The sequence below is a fragment of the Polistes dominula genome, unplaced genomic scaffold (assembly GCF_049000335.1).
Source record: "Polistes dominula isolate Pdom_NZ unplaced genomic scaffold, Pdom_raw_medaka contig_77, whole genome shotgun sequence".
Classification (NCBI taxonomy): domain Eukaryota; kingdom Metazoa; phylum Arthropoda; class Insecta; order Hymenoptera; family Vespidae; genus Polistes; species Polistes dominula.
In genome coordinates this window covers 1,868,011-1,887,501 of record NW_028301152.1, presented here as the reverse complement: position 1 = coordinate 1,887,501, position 19,491 = coordinate 1,868,011, and the positions used below count along the sequence as shown (strand labels likewise).

The following is a 19,491-nucleotide window of genomic DNA, read 5'->3' as shown; positions in this document are numbered from 1 at the left end:
TTCATCAAGATCATTATTATTATTATTATTATTATTATTATTATTATTATTATTATTAAATAATTTGATTGATTAATTTTAATAAAATATCAAATGTCAATTATTAAACATATTACCAATTGTATTTTCATATATTCATATTTTACATACGAACACATCATATGTTATCTTATCATCTGTTATTATTAATATCATACGTTATCAATTCGTTATCAATACGTTATCATTATCAATTATCATACGTTATTTTTAATAATTTTTAATTATAATAAATAATTCTTTTTACTTTTTATTATTATTATTATTATTATTATAGACAAATAACATTTATAGAATTCAAACGCGTATGATGTGTGACTTTTGTGTTCTCGCGTTATACATATATGTATATAAAGTTATATGTGGTACAACAAATGTAATAATTTTTATTATTTTAGAATGGCAACTCGGATCGATATGGCGGTAATAGCGGAGGAAATAGCGGATGGAGACGATAAATGAATTTATTTTTGTTTGTTTCTTTTTTTTTTTTTTCCTCTATAACGTATGCTACTAATATTCTTTAATATTTTATTTGATGTAATTTTCAGTCAGCATAATAGGATTTACAAGTGGAAAATTGAATTAATATTGACAATTAATTAAACGGAACGTATGTTTATTGTTATTATTATGATGATGATTATTATTATTATTAGCATTATTAGCGATTGACGTGAATAATTATAAATGATAATTTGTCTTAAAATATGAATAATATTTTGTTTGAAACAAAACAAAAGAAAAGAAAAAAATAATGATAAATAATAACGTATCTGTGTTCACACAATAACGTTTTAACGCCATAGTAGCATTTTCATGTAGTTTTTATCCATTAAACAAACTTGCGTCAACCAGATTTAAAGTACATATAATTTTCGTATGTACTTGCGTAGATTAGAATTTAAAAAAAAAAAAAAAAGAGAAAAAAACAGATAATAATAATATTAAAATAAAAACAGTATCACACACACACACAATCCGTTTCATTAGCAATTATTATTTGTTACGAATAATTATGAGTTTCTTTTTGTCTATTTTATTATTTATGTCGACACTTGAGGCAATTTATTGAGGGAACAAAAAAGGGTTATTTGTAAAAGAAAAAAATAAAAAAAAAGAAAAAAAAGATTTTATATACACATTTTATACAGTAGAGATTCCCCATATAACGCGTTTTCTCGTTAATTATGTTAATATCATTAAATATGAATATTAATTGAACATTATTATATTTGGGTCTTATTATTCATCGTTATACAAATTTGTTCAATTTTGTAATTGGTTTTTATTTATATTAATCCTTTTCGGACTTGTTTTCATTTTCAGTCATCAAACAAGAAACCGTGCTAATCTTAAATATATATATATATATGTGAAATACATATTTTATATTTTTTTTATAATATATTAAAAATTTTTTTTTTTAATATAATTTTTATTATATAAATAATAAAAATTATAACATAATAATTATATAGTAGAAGTAGTTTATTTTTCAGGTATACACCCTAAAGGGTGTTTACCCCGAGGGCCCCCCACCTACATGTTCGTTCCCCTTGACAATATACTTAATTCTAACTATGCCCTAATCATAATAATTATATATATATAATAATTATATAATTATTGTATTATTATTTTTAATATATATAATTATTATAATTATTATTAATAATACATATAATATATTATATATATATATAAAAATTAATTCCGACAGTTACGACACCCATGTCCAAATTGAATACGTCCGAAAAGGATTAATTTTGTATTTTTATTTTTATTATATATATATATATATATTAAAGGGAAGAATTTTCTTTCAAATTATATTTCATTTCTATACTTTCTATACTTTCCTGTATTATAATCGTAAATTGTTTCGAAAAAAGAAATAAAAATAAAAAAAAATTAAAAAAAAAACAATCATGTTTTAGGATACAAATATTTGCATCACATGATTTCTTATAACCCATAACGTACTCTTATCGCATTATAAGGGGAACCTATTGTATAAAATTAAAATATATAAAATCCAAATATATATACATATATATATATATTTGTTGATAATTCATAAGAGAATGATATGTTTAGTATATATATATATAAGAAAAGCTTTCGAAACGAATCTAATCTGGATGTTGTTGTTAAATTCAAACATTATATATTATTTTGTTCTTTTTTTAAATTCACATATTAAAATGCATATGTGTTAGGCTTACCGATGATTTTTATACGCATTACATATACTTATTATTATTATTATTATTATATCCAATTAGCGTTTTCACATACTTCTATTTATTTTTAATAATATCTGTTGATGAAAGAAAGAAAAAAAAAAAGAAGTTATCTAGATAAAGGTTCGTTTTTGTTTGCTACGTATTTTTCCTGACATATTTTTCTTTATTTAACACTAGAACTATATCAACAATTATTATATAAATTAATTAGTGTATTATCAGATTAAATCAAAATGACTGGTTTTGCGATGAAAAACATTTCAGAATAATGAATAAATCTTTATTCATAATTTGATTTTTTCTTTTTTTTCTATCTTTTATTTCTAATGAATTCAATGTGTCAATTTGATATAAAAAAACTAAATAAAAAAAATATATACATATTATACATATATGTAGATTTATTATAAGAAATGATTATAAACATATAACAAAGATTGGTATTATCTTGAAATCAGTCATTTTGATGATAGATATTAATAATAGTTCTAGTGTTATAAAATATTAAATATATTATATATTAATAATATTAATCTAATTTGCATAATATTCTTGAATAAGATAGTATGTATTTACAGTTTATTATTATACAAAATATTTTGTTTAAACACATGGAAGATTTTTCCCTCGAGTATCATGTTAAACATTCTAAGTAAGCGTTTTGCTTTTTTCTTCTTTTTTTTTTTTTTTTTTTTTATATACATACACAAATTTTTCTAGATAAAACGCAAGGACAATCGACCGACCGATTGATCGGCTCGATGACATTTTTGTGTAAAAGAAAAAAAAAACAAAAAACAAAAAAAAAAAGAAAAAGATGATTATATTACGATACGCAATTACACGAAATGTTTATTGTTCATATTGTAAATAAACATAAAAATGATATACATTGTCTGCTACTAAACAAACAAACTATTAAAAATCATTTTAACCATAGTTAATAGAAAGGTGTGTTAAATATTTGAATAATCTTCTTTTTTACCCACACAAAATGTGTTTGTTTACTTTGTTCATCATTATCAAGCTCGACTGGATCACCCAATCAATTAATGTAATTCCTTTTGTCCTTTTCTAATCGTAATGTAACTCATAATATTCATGGATTAAAGATAAATAAAATTTACATTTAGCAAAAAAAAAAAAAACGAAACAAAACAAAACAAAAAGAAAACAGTTATTTGAAGAATTACGAGAATAGAATCGTTTCAATTCGAACTTTTTGTTATACCAATTTTCCTAGAACATTTTCAGAGTTATGATAATGAAATATAGTTCAAGTATGAAAAAATGGTGACAATAATCCATAATCCCGCGTGTAAATTTGAACTAACATACCGCTACTATTATGCATTGACATTTTTTTCTATTATAATCTTTATTTTGTAATCAATATTATTCTTTTTTAACGATTATCAATTATAACTAAAAATTAATGTATAATTTATGAACATTTTTAATTCATAATTTATTATGCATTATTTAGTAATAACACTTAAAATTAGTCAATTGAAAAATATAATATATAAATTAATGGAATAGAAATTATAATCTTCTTAAATATATATAAATTACGTGTTACGTTGTTTGTCCGCAATGGACTCCTAAACTACTGAACTGATTTCAATTAAATTTTGCACATTGCGTGCAGTTTCATCCAACTTGAAAGATAGGATAGTTTATATTTCAATTTTATTGTGAATTATTTGTTTATTAAACAAAGAGTCATGATTATCTCTGTTAGTTCGATAAGATTCTAAACAGATGGCGGTATAAGGTAATTCGTTGACTTAAAGACGTGTGTATCGGACTGATTTTTGAATGTTTATTATTAACTTATTAATATATATTAATTTATTTTATAAATGAATTTTACTAAAATAATATAGAATCAATCGCTACAACAAACTTTCTTTTATTTGTTAAATTTTGATTGGAAATATTTTTTTTTTTTGAATTTTGATTTTTTTTTAAATTAAATTTAATCACAAATTGTGTGATATTAAATTTAAAAGAAAACAACAACAAAATGTACTTATAACACCACCTTCATAATCAATCGCTAATAATATAATCTTCTTTGTTGTACCTAAATGAAATGCACGTAAATATGCGCTCTGGTGATAATAGTGACCATGCATAATGCGCGCATATATGCGCTTATGATGCAAATTCTAAATTAACCAATTCTAAATAAAAAAAAAAACAAAAGTTGAAAATTAAAATCACAAATTATGTGATATCTATAAAATGATATCTATAAAAGTCGTTTCGTTTTTTGCTGACGCAATAATGGCACACATTAGTTGATACAAACTGACAAATAGTAACACATGAGAGATCAATGAGAGGGTTAAATTTATCAAAGTCACCTATTTATGATCACTTAAGGGGACCTACTACTCTGCAATTTAAAAAAATTTTTTTTTTTTTCTTACATTTTTCGAATGTATATATATGTAGAAATATTGTGTTAAAATTTCAAAAAGATCCGATGTCTCTAACTACATTTTTGGTGCCTGAACGTAACTACCTCGGACCGCTTCCCAGAGCGTTCGGCGCGCACGGACGACTCTTATCTTGTTCAATCCCTTTCTCTTTCATTGTTTATTCAAGCAGTATTTTATTGTAATCTGTATAATCCTTCGTATTGTCAGGTATATTTTTCGGGGGATCAGACATAGAGAAATATATAACTGTCTGAAGATGATGATATATAGATTATTAAATTATGATGATGTTAATGGGCTAATAATTTGAATAATACGTGGCCCATTGCTGGGCCCATTAATCGGCCAATGATCAACTGCCATTAATGGGCCGATAATAAATGCCATTAATGGGCCGATACTAAATGCCGGTAATGGGCCGATACTAAATGCCGGTAATGGGCCGATACTAAATGCCGGTAATGGGCCGATACTAAATGCCGGTAATGGGCCGATAATAAATGCCGGTAATGGGCCGATACTAAATGCCGGTAATGGGCCGATAATAAATGCCGGTAATGGGCCGATACTAAATGCCGGTAATGGGCCGATAATAAATGCCGGTAATGGGCCGATACTAAATGCCGGTAATGGGCCGATAATAAATGCCGGTAATGGGCCGATACTAAATGCCGGTAATGGGCCGATACTAAATGCCGGTAATGGGCCGATACTAAATGCCGGTAATGGGCCGATACTAAATGCCGGTAATGGGCCGATACTAAATGCCGGTAATGGGCCGATACTAAATGCCGGTAATGGGCCGATACTAAATGCCGGTAATGGGCCGATACTAAATGCCGGTAATGGGCCGATAATAAATGCCGGTAATGGGCCGATACTAAATGCCGGTAATGGGCCGATACTAAATGCCGGTAATGGGCCGATACTAAATGCCGGTAATGGGCCGATACTAAATGCTGGTAATGGGCCGATACTAAATGCCGGTAATGGGCCGATACTAAATGCCGGTAATGGGCCGATAATAAATGCCGGTAATGGGCCGATACTAAATGCCGGTAATGGGCCGATACTAAATGCCGGTAATGGGCCGATACTAAATGCCGGTAATGGGCCGATACTAAATGCCGGTAATGGGCCGATACTAAATGCCGGTAATGGGCCGATACTAAATGCCGGTAATGGGCCGATACTAAATGCCGGTAATGGGCCGATAATAAATGCCGGTAATGGGCCGATAATAAATGCCGGTAATGGGCCGATAATAAATGCCGGTAATGGGCCGATAATAAATGCCGGTAATGGGCCGATAATAAATGCCGGTAATGGGCCGATAATAAATGCCGGTAATGGGCCGATAATAAATGCCGGTAATGGGCCGATAATAAATGCCGGTAATGGGCCGATAATAAATGCCGGTAATGGGCCGATACTAAATGCCGGTAATGGGCCGATACTAAATGCCGGTAATGGGCCGATACTAAATGCCGGTAATGGGCCGATACTAAATGCCGGTAATGGGCCGATACTAAATGCCGGTAATGGGCCGATACTAAATGCCGGTAATGGGCCGATACTAAATGCCGGTAATGGGCCGATACTAAATGCCGGTAATGGGCCGATACTAAATGCCGGTAATGGGCCGATACTAAATGCCGGTAATGGGCCGATACTAAATGCCGGTAATGGGCCGATACTAAATGCCGGTAATGGGCCGATACTAAATGCCGGTAATGGGCCGATACTAAATGCCGGTAATGGGCCGATACTAAATGCCGGTAATGGGCCGATACTAAATGCCGGTAATGGGCCGATACTAAATGCCGGTAATGGGCCGATACTAAATGCCGGTAATGGGCCGATACTAAATGCCGGTAATGGGCCGATAATAAATGCCGGTAATGGGCCGATACTAAATGCCGGTAATGGGCCGATAATAAATGCCGGTAATGGGCTGATACTAAATGCCGGTAATGGGCCGATACTAAATGCCGGTAATGGGCCGATACTAAATGCCGGTAATGGGCCGATAATAAATGCCGGTAATGGGCCGATACTAAATGCCGGTAATGGGCCGATACTAAATGCCGGTAATGGGCCGATAATAAATGCCGGTAATGGGCCGATAATAAATGCCGGTAATGGGCTGATGATCAACTATTATTAATCGGCCAATGATCAATTACCATTAATGGCCGGGGTTATCATTTGGATATTGAGCCCTCTATGGGCTATTAGAAAACGTCAATGATCGGCCGTTAGTTGTCATCCTTTGCCCGGCGATTGGCCATCCAAGGGCCTGTTTTCAAACTTTGTATGGGGAATTATTAATATCACTCGACTTGAAAAAAAAAAATAAATAAATAAAAGAATAACTCCACCCCAACTTTTCACCTTTACCAACCCCTACCCCAACTTCTTCTTCATATTCTTCTTCTTCCTCTTTCTTTTCCACGTTGTGTTTACACTTCCCTTATTATTTTCATTTCAATTCTCATTCTAATATCTTCGACAAGGAAACATTTTTATTTCATAAAAAGAAAAAGAAATGAGAAATGTTTAATTGATCATTGAAGTTGAATTTTATAAAATAACAGATTCCCATGTTCTCAACCCTTTTCAAAGTTTGTTTGCATTTTAATTTATTTTCATTTCAACTTGTTCGTACACTTTCGACGGAGACTGTATCTTTCTTTACAAATAGAAAGGGATCATAATATCTCACGATTCATAAAAAAAAAAAAAAGATAATAATAATTACCATACGTGTTCCATCGACTGGTGTAAGTACCTCAAAACTAAGGCACTGAAGCAAAAATACAAGCATCCTCCGGCACTTTCTAAAGATGTACAGAAAGTGCTAAAGCCTATTTATGAGGATCTGACTAAGACAGAACTGCTGGAAAGATGTTTAGGTGGACATACACAGAATAATAATGAAAGCTTTAATAACTGCGTATGGAACATGGCACCTAAACACCTGTTTAACGGCAAAAAAGTTGTTGAAATTGCGTGCAAAGTTTCAGCATGTATCTTTAACGAAGGATTTCAAACAGTGATGAAGATAATGGAAACGATGGGCATGAAACTTGGGCCAGGAGCGATCGACTTTGCTAAAAGACGCGACGACCGACGTATCGAATCTGCGAACCGTCGAAGCTCTGAGTGCTCAAAAGATACCAGATCAAAGTGGAAGAAGGCAAGACTGGAAGAAATTGAAGAATATGAACAAGAAGAAGGTCTATTGTACGGTCCAGGCATCGCAGATTAAGTTTAGGTAAGAATTTTTAACGATTTTGAGTAGAACAAAACTTTAAACGTGTTTATCTCGAAACTATGTTTTGAAATACTAGCTCCATCGTATCTCACGAACCAGTAAACCGATTCTTATAAAATTTAATCCACATATGCTACACATGAGCTGTAACAAAGTGACGAAAAGTTTTTTCTTATATTTCAATTTTTACTATTTATTTTTAGTCAAAAACAATAAAAAAAAAGGTCAAATTTACGTTTTTTTTGTAATTTGTCCACCATTTTTTTATTTATTGATAAAATTTTTATATAAAACTGTCACTTTGTAGCTGAAGTCATACAGAATATAAAACCATTTTACTTTTATGTTTCAGGTAAGCCATTCTCAAGTTCTGATGGAGCTACCAAAGCACTAAAGTTTTAAGGTGTTTTTTTATACTACTGTTTTTGCAATAAAAAATTAATTAAAATGAAAAAATAAAAATTCATTTATATAGTTTAAGACTCAATTTAACAAACCCAACAACTTTTAGATCGATATCTTTTATAGTTTTCTTGGAAAAAATTCGCGAAAATAGCCTTTTTTTTAGGTGCTCAGAGTAGAAGGTCCCCTTAAAAGGTTTAGGGTTTAAGCCTCGCAGCTAAAAATTATCATCTTTACATTATCTTCATCTTTACAATAGAAAAACGAAACGACTTTCCGAATCACCTAATAATAATAATTAAAAAAAAAAAACAAAAAAAACCAAAAACCAAAAAAAATCAACTTACACACCAACTGCAGAATAAAACGGTCAATTATTAAATGTTAGAACGTAATATCGACTCTCTGGATCTTGATTTAGACGAAAATTATCAAAAGAAAAGGCATAAACATAAGATATATCGTTGAGCCAAGCTATGAAGGAAGAAACCAGACGGTCTCTCGCACATCTGGTACTGGGAGCTGAGCGAGCATTGAACCAGAGAGTACCACTCGAAAAAACAATAGCGCACAGCGCTCTCTTGTTCTTTCTCTCTCTCTTTCTCTTTCTCTTTCTCTTTCTCTTTCTCTTTCTCTTTCTCTTCTCCAGTTCTTCTCTTCTCTTTACTTCTCTTCTCTTTACTTCTCTTCTCTTTTCCTCTTCCTTCTCTCCTTATTCTCGTACTATCGTCACCCTGAAATCTGGATCCAACATCGGTAAAGCAGAGAAGCGGGTTGTCCGCGGTTCACCACGTGAATGGAAACCCGCGCGATTTCTTCGTTTCAAATAAAAAGTGTCCGACCAGCTTGCAGTCTTTCTTTCCCCCCCCCCATCCCCCCGCTCCTCCTCCCTCCCCCTCTCTGCCACCGCTCCTCATGCCATTATTATTATTATTGTTTTATTTCCTTCTTTCTTTCTACACCAAACTTCGATCCGATCGATTTTTAACCCTTTTCGTTGTTAACAACGACTATAGTTCGTCGACAAATGAAGGAGGGTGGCAGGAGGGGGTGGGGTGGCGGGTGGGTCTTGAGTTTAACGCTTATTTCCTACTCTAACGATGATTATTATTATTCAATATAATTATTGTAAAAAGTATTTGTGATTTAATTCTATTACCGTTAAGTGTATTGAAATTAATCTTATTATGAATTTCTAATTGTGTGCGTGTGCGTGTGTGTGTGTTTGTGTGTGTCGATGCTTCTTTACGTTACTCAATGAAATTTAAATTATTATTTGATTATTTATCATAGTGATCTTTCTATCGTAATTATTGTTAATACGCTGACACAATTTGTAGCAAACATGTGTAACGAAAAACAGTAAAAAAAAATATAAAGATTTACAAACAAAAAAACAACATGTGTTCAGTTAACACGTGTTAGAAGTGAACGCTTGAAAAAGATACAATGTTTCGAGAGAATGAGATTAATGCTGAACATCAGGTATAAGATAATTGTAGATAATGAGATAATAAATGATGAACATCAGGTATAGGATAATTGTAAGGTTTATTTGTTATAATACTATTATCATATATAAGAAAGGACACCACTATGTTCTCGTAGTGGACTAGCTGATAAAAACTACACTCTTCAAAAGAAAGAATCTTACAAAACTTAGATAATTTCTAAATAAAAATCTTTAAATTATTAATAAAAAATAAAAATTGCGCTATGTGCTAAGTTGAAAAAAATCACGTGAAATAAAATAAAACATTTCATTAAGATAAGTTGAGAGTAATTTCGGAATTATTAGTCGAACAAACATATTGTGACACTGAATTTGTATATATTGAATTTTATTAATTAATTAATTATTTTTATTTATTCTTTCATCGGTTTCACGTTCTTCCGTTTCACGTTTTTCAAATCACCCTGATTCTAACGAAGTTTTCACTTCAAAAAAAAAAAAAAAACAATGTTTAAACAACATTTGTTTAGTAAACCCTTTAGAAAAATAATTCCTCCAAATTATGAACAAATTTGTTTGATGATATAATTTTAATTGTCTTTCAATTATTTCGTTTACATATCTTATTTGTTACAGAGTAAAATGATATTATTATCTTAAATAAGGCTAATATAATTGAACTTACTTGATGGTAGTAGAGTTTAGCAAAGTTAACGTATACTTTGTCCCTTTGGTTTAATTCGCAATAAACCCGCATGAAAGAAGGTTTCACTGTTCTTCTTCTTCTGTCTCCCCCCCCCTCCTTACCCCTCTTTCCCCTTCTTTATATATATATAGGTTACTATAAGCCGATATTTCCGATAACCCGCATAAGACAATGTACCTTTACATTCGAGCTGCTTCTTCTTTTTCTTCCTCATTCACATTCTCATCCTTTTTCTTTTTATTCTTATTATTCTCTTTCAGATCATTGTTTTTTTATTATTCATCGAAGCAACACTCAACACAAAATTATTAAATAATAGTATATACATATATATAATTTTATATAGTGCAAAATGTCACACACACACACACACACACGATCAGAAATATCGTCAAAGATATTTATACGAAAAAGTTAATAATAATATTTTATTTTTTTTATTTATTTATTGACACATTATAAAAAAGATTTATTTGTAAAAGTTTGCGAATATACATAGTCGTCGATGTACGATCATGCATACCATTCTATCTCCCTTTATCGTTCACTATGCGGTGTTATCTTGGCTTGTTCGTTGTCCCTTTGATGAAATAAAGCTTTATCCGCGCCGGGATCTACCCCACGTTAGTGGTCGCGCGGTGTGTCTCCCTTTATCTTTTCTTCTCTCTTTCTCTTTCTCTTCCCCCTTCTCTCTTTCTTTCTCTCTTACTCTCTCTTTTGCCTCTCTTTATTCTCGAGTTCTCTTAACGGTGCAGGACACAATGCGGCCTTTACATCATCATCGAGTACGAGCCGTCGCTTGCGTGTAATGCGTTCACTCTGGTTTCATACGGGTAGAATAGTAGTAGGTGTTCTTACCACCAAGAACTACGACGAATTCTTTCTTATACGAATCATGATTTGATACCAACCCATTTTTGTTCGGAAAAAAAAAGTCGTTGATGAAAAGACATTTTTCTATGGATGATATTTTTCTTCGTCGATCACTAAGTAGTACAAGTCAAGGATTGAATCAAGCCACCTAAGAATGTCAGAAGAGTAGAAGGGACAGAAACTGTGGATGATTTAAATGTACAAAATTAAATTACGATTGAATTCATGAAATAAGTTAAAATCACCTTTTATAATAATTGTTAATACTTTATTATTATTATTATTATTATTGTCGTTGTTGTTGTTGTTGTTATAATTTATTGCAAAAAATTTGAAAAAATTAGAAGACAAAGTGAACTCTCTTTAGAGGGGGTTTGAAAGGGGACGGATTGGTGAGAGGGGGTGGAAAGAGGAGGGGAAATATTCAAGTAGTAGAACTCGATTATTCTCGTGCAAATTGAAATTTCTTCTAGGAGTTAGAAGTCGAACGCTTTGGGTAGAGCGAGAAAGGCCATTAAACGTTAAGAAAGAAATTGAAGGGATGAAGAAGGGAAGAAAGAAGGAAGGAAAGAAGGAAGGAAGGAAGGAAAGAAGGAAGAGTGAGAATGAGAGGGAAAAGGCGGAACTTTGGTACACGTAACTGGAGGCAGTCCGTTGGATGTTTGAATCGTGAAGTGGAAGGCAGTGAGAGCCCTTGTACGGCCATGGAGAAGAAGGTCCAGGTGCGCCCTCACCTCGCGCGACCGTGCTGCTGCTTCATGGTACAGCCAACTTTTCTCTGCTTTACTCTTTCTTCTTTCTTTTTTTTTTTCCTCTTTTTTTTTCGTCCTGCCACGACGATATACTTCCAACCACGTTCTTATACGGCAATACGTTTCCACGTGGTTCACGTAGGTATGTACCTACCGAAACGCACACGTGCTTTATTTCTTTCTCACTCACTCTCTCATTCTCTCATTCTCTCATCATGTACCGCGTTTAAACGCGAAAGTGCGTCACGCAACGCCGAACCTATATATATCTCTCTCTCTTACTCTTTCTTTCTTTTTCTCCTTCTTTTACTCTTACTCTTTCTTTTTTTTCCTTCATCATGCAAGCACCTAAAGCCGAAGAATAGGAACTTGAAGTGCTGGCATGTAAAATGGATGGTGGATGTAAATGGCAAGTGGTCGAGGAGAGTACGAGCTCTTTTGCTCGTTCTATTACTCTTTCTACCCGTTGGCCGATCGCTTTTTTTTTTTTTTATTACTTTCTCTCTTTTTCTCTCTCTCTCTCTCTCTCTCTTCTTGCTCTCTTTTTCTTATTCTGTTTCTTTTTTTTTCTTCTTCTTCTTCTACTTCTTCTAACGTATATATTCGAGAACTAAAACGAGTGTGTGTGTGTGTGTGTGTTATAAGAAAAATGTAATCGCGAGAAACGGATGGTAAAATGATTTCTTTTTAAAAGATTTGAAGAATAATCGTAAGGAAAGAATAAGTGTAGAAAAAGAAAAAGAAAGACTGAGAGAGAGAGAGAGAGAGAAGAATCGGTGGGTGGTCGATTTTCGTGAGGGGTCTTCCCAAGACTCCACGCGCACCTCCTCGTTATCCGACGTGTCTCAGCGCTCGAGGGAAAAAGAAAGAGAAAAAGAGAGAGAATAAGAGAATGAGAGAATGAGAGAATGAGAGAGAGAGAGAGAGAGAGAAGACGAGACAAGCTCAGACACCGAGATGACGCAGCACCGGCTCCTGGTTACCTCTCTGTCCATTGTTCTCCCCGCATTTCTTCTGAGCTCGTGCTCAAGTGCTCGATCGCAACCCTTCCTCGAAAAGCTCGAATCCCTCGGTGCACTTTTCACTACCGCATACCACCGCCGCTGCCGCTGTTTCGCGTCTTTCGTTTTTACGTGGCCGCGTCAGGAGCTTTAATTTCGTCTAACTATTTCCCTTCTCTTCCGCCTTTCGACTTGTTCATTCTTTTTTTTTTTTTTTTTTTTTTTTTCTTTAAGGATTTCCTTTGTAACCGAGTGTACTATTTCTTTCTCACTCTATTTCTCTTATTGCAGTCTTTGGAAATTTCCTTTTAGTTAGATCGACTTGACTTAACGTTAGATTTTGTACGATTAAAAATCGCCTACGGGGGTATCAACGCTACGGAGAAATGGAAATAGGGTAAATATCTTTGAAGAATGAATTTTCACACGCAAGGGAGTGGAACATATATATATATATATATATAAAACGATAAGAATATAATCGGTGCAAGACACAAGAGATCGAAGATTAAGCCAAGTGGAAGAAGTCGGACCTTTGAGTGGAGTTAGCTACAAAGAAGAGAAGTACAAAGGGGAGAGTTAAAGAGAATCGGAATAAGTCGACATCGAAGGAAAGAAGCCGACGACATTCGTTGGGTGGTTGATGATGGTGATGATGATGACGACGACGACGACAACGACGACGACGAGAATGACGACGATTACGCGAATCAGAAAGCATTGGAGGGGAGAGAAAGAGTTTCCAGTCGGAGTGAAACACAGACGAGGAGGCACATGTAAACGAATCTTGGTTTTGGACCCCCCCGTAAGCGGGCCCCCCGCATGGGTTCCCGCGCGGGGCACCCGTTCGTCTCTAATGTATCGCGCGATCATCCACTATCGAGGACCCCACGTGAGTTTTTACGAGTCCCGGTGTCTTTTACGGTCCGAAGCCGGATGGTCGCCTTTCGATATAGGACCACCTCGTGGTGGTGGTATCCTCGAGTTCTCTCGCCTCCAGTCTCGTGGAAATAACGATGGTTATACTACTGCTGCTGCTATTCTGCCGTGTCGGTCCCACTTTTCGTACCTTCGTTGATTTCCCGCGGAGAGCACCTAGAAAGAATGAAAGAATGCCGTTCTTCTCCCCTGGTGGCCCTCACCTCAGAGGGCTCACCTCACCGCGTGTGTGGGAACTACTTTCGTTTCTTTTTTCCATTTCTTCTTCTTCTTATTCTTCGACTGATTGAAGTGTGTGTGAGAGAGAGAGAGAGAGAGAGAGAGAGAAAGATAGGTAGAAAGAGAGAGAGAGAGAGAGGAGAATGAGATTCGACTTCGTTCGCTCGCGCGGAAAGCACCGAAAGCGAGCGGGCATAATTCGACAAAAGACTACGACGAGTACCCACCTCCCTGTTCGATAAACAATGTGCCATCGTGTACGCGCCAACGAGTAGACGAGTACTCGAGAAGAGAACTCGAGAGACCTCGTCGTCGGCCGTTCATTCGTTCATTCGTTCGTTCGTTCGTTCTCCCTTACAATACACCATCTTATGACATTTTCGAGTCGACGAACCGTCGGCGGTGTCGGCCGAGTGCCTGCCTGCCTGCCTGCCTGCCTGCCCGTCGTTCTTCTCGAAATTTATGTCTGCCTGCGTGCATACGTGCATACGTGCATACGTGCGTGCCTGCTTGCCCACCCGAAGCGAACTTCTTTTGTTTTCTAGCAACTGTTTTTTCAATCGACATCGGTCAAAAACTCTTGTCTCTCTCTCTCTCTCTCTCTTTTTTGGTATCGTTAACGACGAATAAATCCGACGCTCTACAAATCCGTATACGATTTCGTTTATGTACTCTTTTTTTTCATCCCTCATGCATTTTCAATATAAATCGATTTCTGCTCAAAAAAAAAAAAAAAAAATTACGATACTTGTACAATTATACCCTGATAATATAATCTCATCTTATAACGTTATTCTTAAAAATAATACGAGAATGTGAATAAAAGTATACAAAAATTATTTCGTCTTGTTATTTTCTTTTTTATTTTTTCTTCTTTTTGGTTTTGTTTCTCCTTTAAAGCACTTTTTTCTTTTTCAAGGTTAAAAATGTCTAGCACGTTTAACGGCGTATAAACAACTATTACGAAGAAACGTTCCAGAGTCTCTCGGTCAGTAGGAAGCTTTTCCTCGTTTTCCCTAACTTTTTATCATCCACCTTTGGACGAATCGAGCTTGAAAGAGGGGTAAGAAGGGTCGTTTGGTGAAGCAACCGAACAAGGGGCGTGACCTGTGCTCCTGGGCGGAGCTTTGACGTACTACCACCATCTCTCTTTCTCTCCCTCTCCCTTTCTCTCTCTCACTCACTCACTCACTCACTCACTCACTTTCCTTTTCTCTCTCTCTCTGTCTCTCTCCCTTTTCCGTTCGTCTTTCAAGTAGGCGGAGCCATTGACGTGACCCGGGGAGCATCGACGGTTCACTCAACATTACACCACCATCCTACTACCTACCTCACTTCGGCATATACACTCTGGAACTGCTTTCCTCCATCTTTCTTGTGCGTGTGCGCCAGAGATCGCATCGAAGATGGAACGAAGAACGACGACTACGACTACGACGACGACGACGACGACGACGACGACGACGACTACGACTACGACTACGACGACGACTATTCCGTAGAGAAAAGGATCCCGCACTAATCGTTTCGTCGATTTTATTCTAAAACACCGTTTTACATAGGTGCCAACTAAATATAATATACTTTTTACTTACTTCTCGATACGGAATTGTTAAATTTATTATTATTATTATTATTATTATTATTATTATTATTATTATTATTATTCAATATCCTATTATCTTAATAATCTTGAAATGATATTTCATTTGATAATATTATATAAATGGGGTATTATTCTATTTCTCTCTCTCTCTCTCTCTCTCTCTCTCTCTCTCTCTCTGTTCTTATCTAAAGAGAGAAGAAAAAATAATCGAATATTTTCTTTATCATCATTTTGATTGAGATGTCGAATCGAAATTAAATGCTATACGAAATTAAAGAGCATAGACGCAAATTCGCATTGAGATATCTTGCAAAAGAATTAAATACAGTTAGAAACGGAAGTGAAAAGGAGAAAGAGAAAAAGAGAGAGAGAGAGAGAGAGAGATAAAAGATAATAATACGGCTCAGATACACGTAGGTACCTACCTGACGCACGCTTCGCCAGCAAATTCCCCTGATCATATATAGTCGAAGGCATTCTGCCGTAGCAATTATCCACGGAACGAGGAGTCGAGTAGCAATATCTGGAGCCGTTATCCAGTTCGGTTATCCCGACTGGAATGCTTTGTGTCGCCGCCCGACGATCCGCATTTCCATTTGCGCGAACGCTCGTCTATGACATTCGTTCGTTCGTTCGTTCATTCGTTCGTTCATTCGTTCGTTCATTCGTTCGTTCGTTCGTTTCGTGAAACTGTTCGTTATTTTGAATGAAAGACTGCATGCCCTCCCTCCCTCCTTTGCCGTTCACAGCTCAAAACTCAAAACTTTTTATTCGATCGGTGTCACCGTCCATGATCGACATTTTTCAACGACGACGACGACGATGACGACGTTTTTTCCTCGTCCCTTTCGTTCTTTTTATTTTTTTCTCGATTCTTTTCATACATAGGTATACATAATATATCTATCTATATATAGGTATATATAATTACTTACTTTTATTATCGGTAACCTTGTTAACTCAAAGAGAGAGAGACAGAGAGAGAGAAAGAGAGAGACATATCGAAAAAGACAAATTATGAATTTTATTTTCCCTTTGAGTTTATCTCAAGAGACTTTAGTCGATACGACAATTTGCGAAGGACCATGAATGAGAAAGTAGGAGGAGCACGATTTGCCATAGTAGAGATGAGACACCGACAAACCCTTTACGGATGCATTATTCCTCAAGCGCGTGCAAAATGCTTGCTTTCGAATAAAGGGGAAAGAGAGAGAAAGAGAGAAAGAGAGAAAGAGAGAGAGAGAGAGAAACAGAGGCTTTCGGGTTTTGACATTAGCATTCCCGTTTAAGTACAGTCCTACTACCTCGAGCAAACGTCTTAGCTGTTAGGTCTTTAGGGCGATAACGTAGTTCCCGCCCTTCGTCATTTCGTCACTCCTTCGTATTCATGACCGAGGAGGTATCTTGCCTTTACACTGGGAGGGATCTATTTATCTATCGTCGTATCCTTTTTTTTTCCCCTTTACCAATGAATTTGCAATTCGTTGGAACAAATCGTAAAAAAGCGTGTCGTTTAAGTCCGTATACCTACCTACCTATCTACCTACTATATCGGTACTTAATACTTAAATAAATATGTATTTTAACTGCACTTACGAATCTTTTTTTCTTTCTTTCTTTCTTTCTTTCTTTCTTTCTCTATTACTAACACCATTTTAAAACGATTGGTTACCGAACAAATATTTTATCTAATGAAAACAAATCTTGATTAATATTATTTATTCACAATGTCAATTCGGTATAAATCAAATATTATATGTATTCTCAAATTATTAAACAAACAAACAAAAAAAAAAATATATATATATATATAGTACATATTTATCAAAATCATTTCAATTGCATTTAGTAATATTCGTTATTAATTGACATATTTCGATCTATCTTAAATTACATGTTCCTATATAATGTATTATATTTAAATAAATAAAAATAATCTATTATATAGATTCGAAATTAAAAAAAAAAAAAAAAAACTATGTTTTTTTATTGAAATTAAAAAGGGACATCGAAAATCGAAAGGCATCATCACTTTTAACGTATTATATACTTACATACACGCAATGTTCGCGTATATTTAATAAATACGTGGACACATAGGAGCGCACATAGGCGCGCGTCGCACGCGTGACATACGAGAGGTCCTGACGATGACAGTCCACCGCTTCCGCTGGTCACTCTTATACACTGCTATATCCCGTATCGCACCCTGCACCCTATAACCTTCTCTTTCTCTCTCTCTCTCTCTCTCTCTCTTTCACTCTCATTCTCTCACTCTTTCTCCCTTTCTCTATCTCTACCGGCCATTATCATATTTATTAACTGCCGCTTGGTGCTTATATCTACACCTATTCGCTGCCATTCCTATATAATATAATCTATGCCAGTGACAGCAGCACGTGGCACGAGCTTTATCCATCCCCTTTCTATGCAATTCTCTCCCCCTTTCCAATGTGTTTTCTCTCACTCGCTCTGTCTCACTCTCTCTCTTTCTTCTTTCTTTTTTTTTTTTTATTTTCGTCTTCTTCAACACATTACTTTCTTTTCTCTATCAATCAATATCATTTGTCTTATTCTAGAAGAAACTTTGATACTCTTATTGTTAGTTCTATTTTTAAACGGAATAGAATAGGTGTAGGTAGATAGATATTCATACATATATGTATATTCTTTGTCCTCGACCGAAGGCTTCGAGTGATTCATTCAATACCAAATTGAAATAAAGAAGGAGAGAAAGAGAAAGAGAGAGAGAGAGAGAGAGAGAGAATGTGAGCTGTGATCTACGAACCCCGAGACGGAGCAATTAGACACGGTCGTACTTAATAAAATCGGTTAACGATTCTAAGAGAATGTTCGAGGCCCCCTTAGCCCTTGGAAAATATCCAATAACGAGCACACGAGCAAGTACTGACTCCGATAATTCCCGACAACCTGTATCTATCCATCTCTACCTTTCTCCTGTGTCCGTTTTCGAAGCTTTAACATCCTCTTGCCGCCGCCTATCAAGAAGGGGGGATGGATCGGCTTACCTTAATAATCGTAGCGTGGCTATGCGTATCTACCTACCTACCAACCTACCTATATACTTTTACGAGAGAGCGCCCTTTTCTCTTTTAGCAAGGGGGGTTACGACGTTACGGGGCCAACAGCGTGCACGGCATTAAACTTTCTCTCGGTGTTGCTGTACTGTCTTTCTCTCTTTCGCTGTTTTGCTCTCGTCCTCGTCCTCGTCCTCGTCCTCGTCCTCGTCCTCGTCCTCGTCCTTGACGAGATCTCTCATTCTGTTCTTCTCTCTTTCTATTTCTCTTTCTCTCTTTCATTTTCTCTCAAAAGGGCGTTTCCATGGTGTTCCTTCGATACCACTTTTCTCTCTTCTCTCGAATGACTTTATGTTCGAAAAAAAGTATTTCTAAATTTTAATATACACTTTATTTAGGATTTGCTTTTATTTTGTCTACTATTTATTAAAAAAAAAACATATTTTTAATAAATATAATCTTATTATTTCTACTCATTCTTCTTCTT

The 19,491-nt window shown here is 34.9% G+C and overlaps 2 protein-coding genes across 2 annotated transcripts in view; both read left to right on the top strand.

Annotated features, from left to right (window-relative positions):
* The window catches only part of Rat1 (5'-3' exoribonuclease 2 Rat1), a 38,954-nt gene extending 35,727 nt beyond the window's left edge, over positions 1-3,227 (top strand). The window contains exon 17 of the mRNA XM_089178427.1: positions 438-3,227. Coding sequence (XP_089034553.1) covers positions 438-497 — 60 coding nt within the window. The 3' untranslated portion in view covers positions 498-3,227. The remainder of the gene's footprint in view (positions 1-437) is intronic.
* Positions 3,228-6,906: 3,679 nt separating this feature from the next.
* LOC149030646 (uncharacterized) lies at positions 6,907-15,199 on the top strand. Its single transcript, XM_089178428.1, has 2 exons — positions 6,907-8,015; positions 8,368-15,199. Exon 1 carries the CDS (start codon positions 7,704-7,706, stop codon positions 8,007-8,009), a length of 306 nt encoding a protein of 101 aa, XP_089034554.1. The 5' UTR covers positions 6,907-7,703; the 3' UTR covers positions 8,010-8,015; positions 8,368-15,199.
* Positions 15,200-19,491: the final 4,292 nt, after the last annotated feature.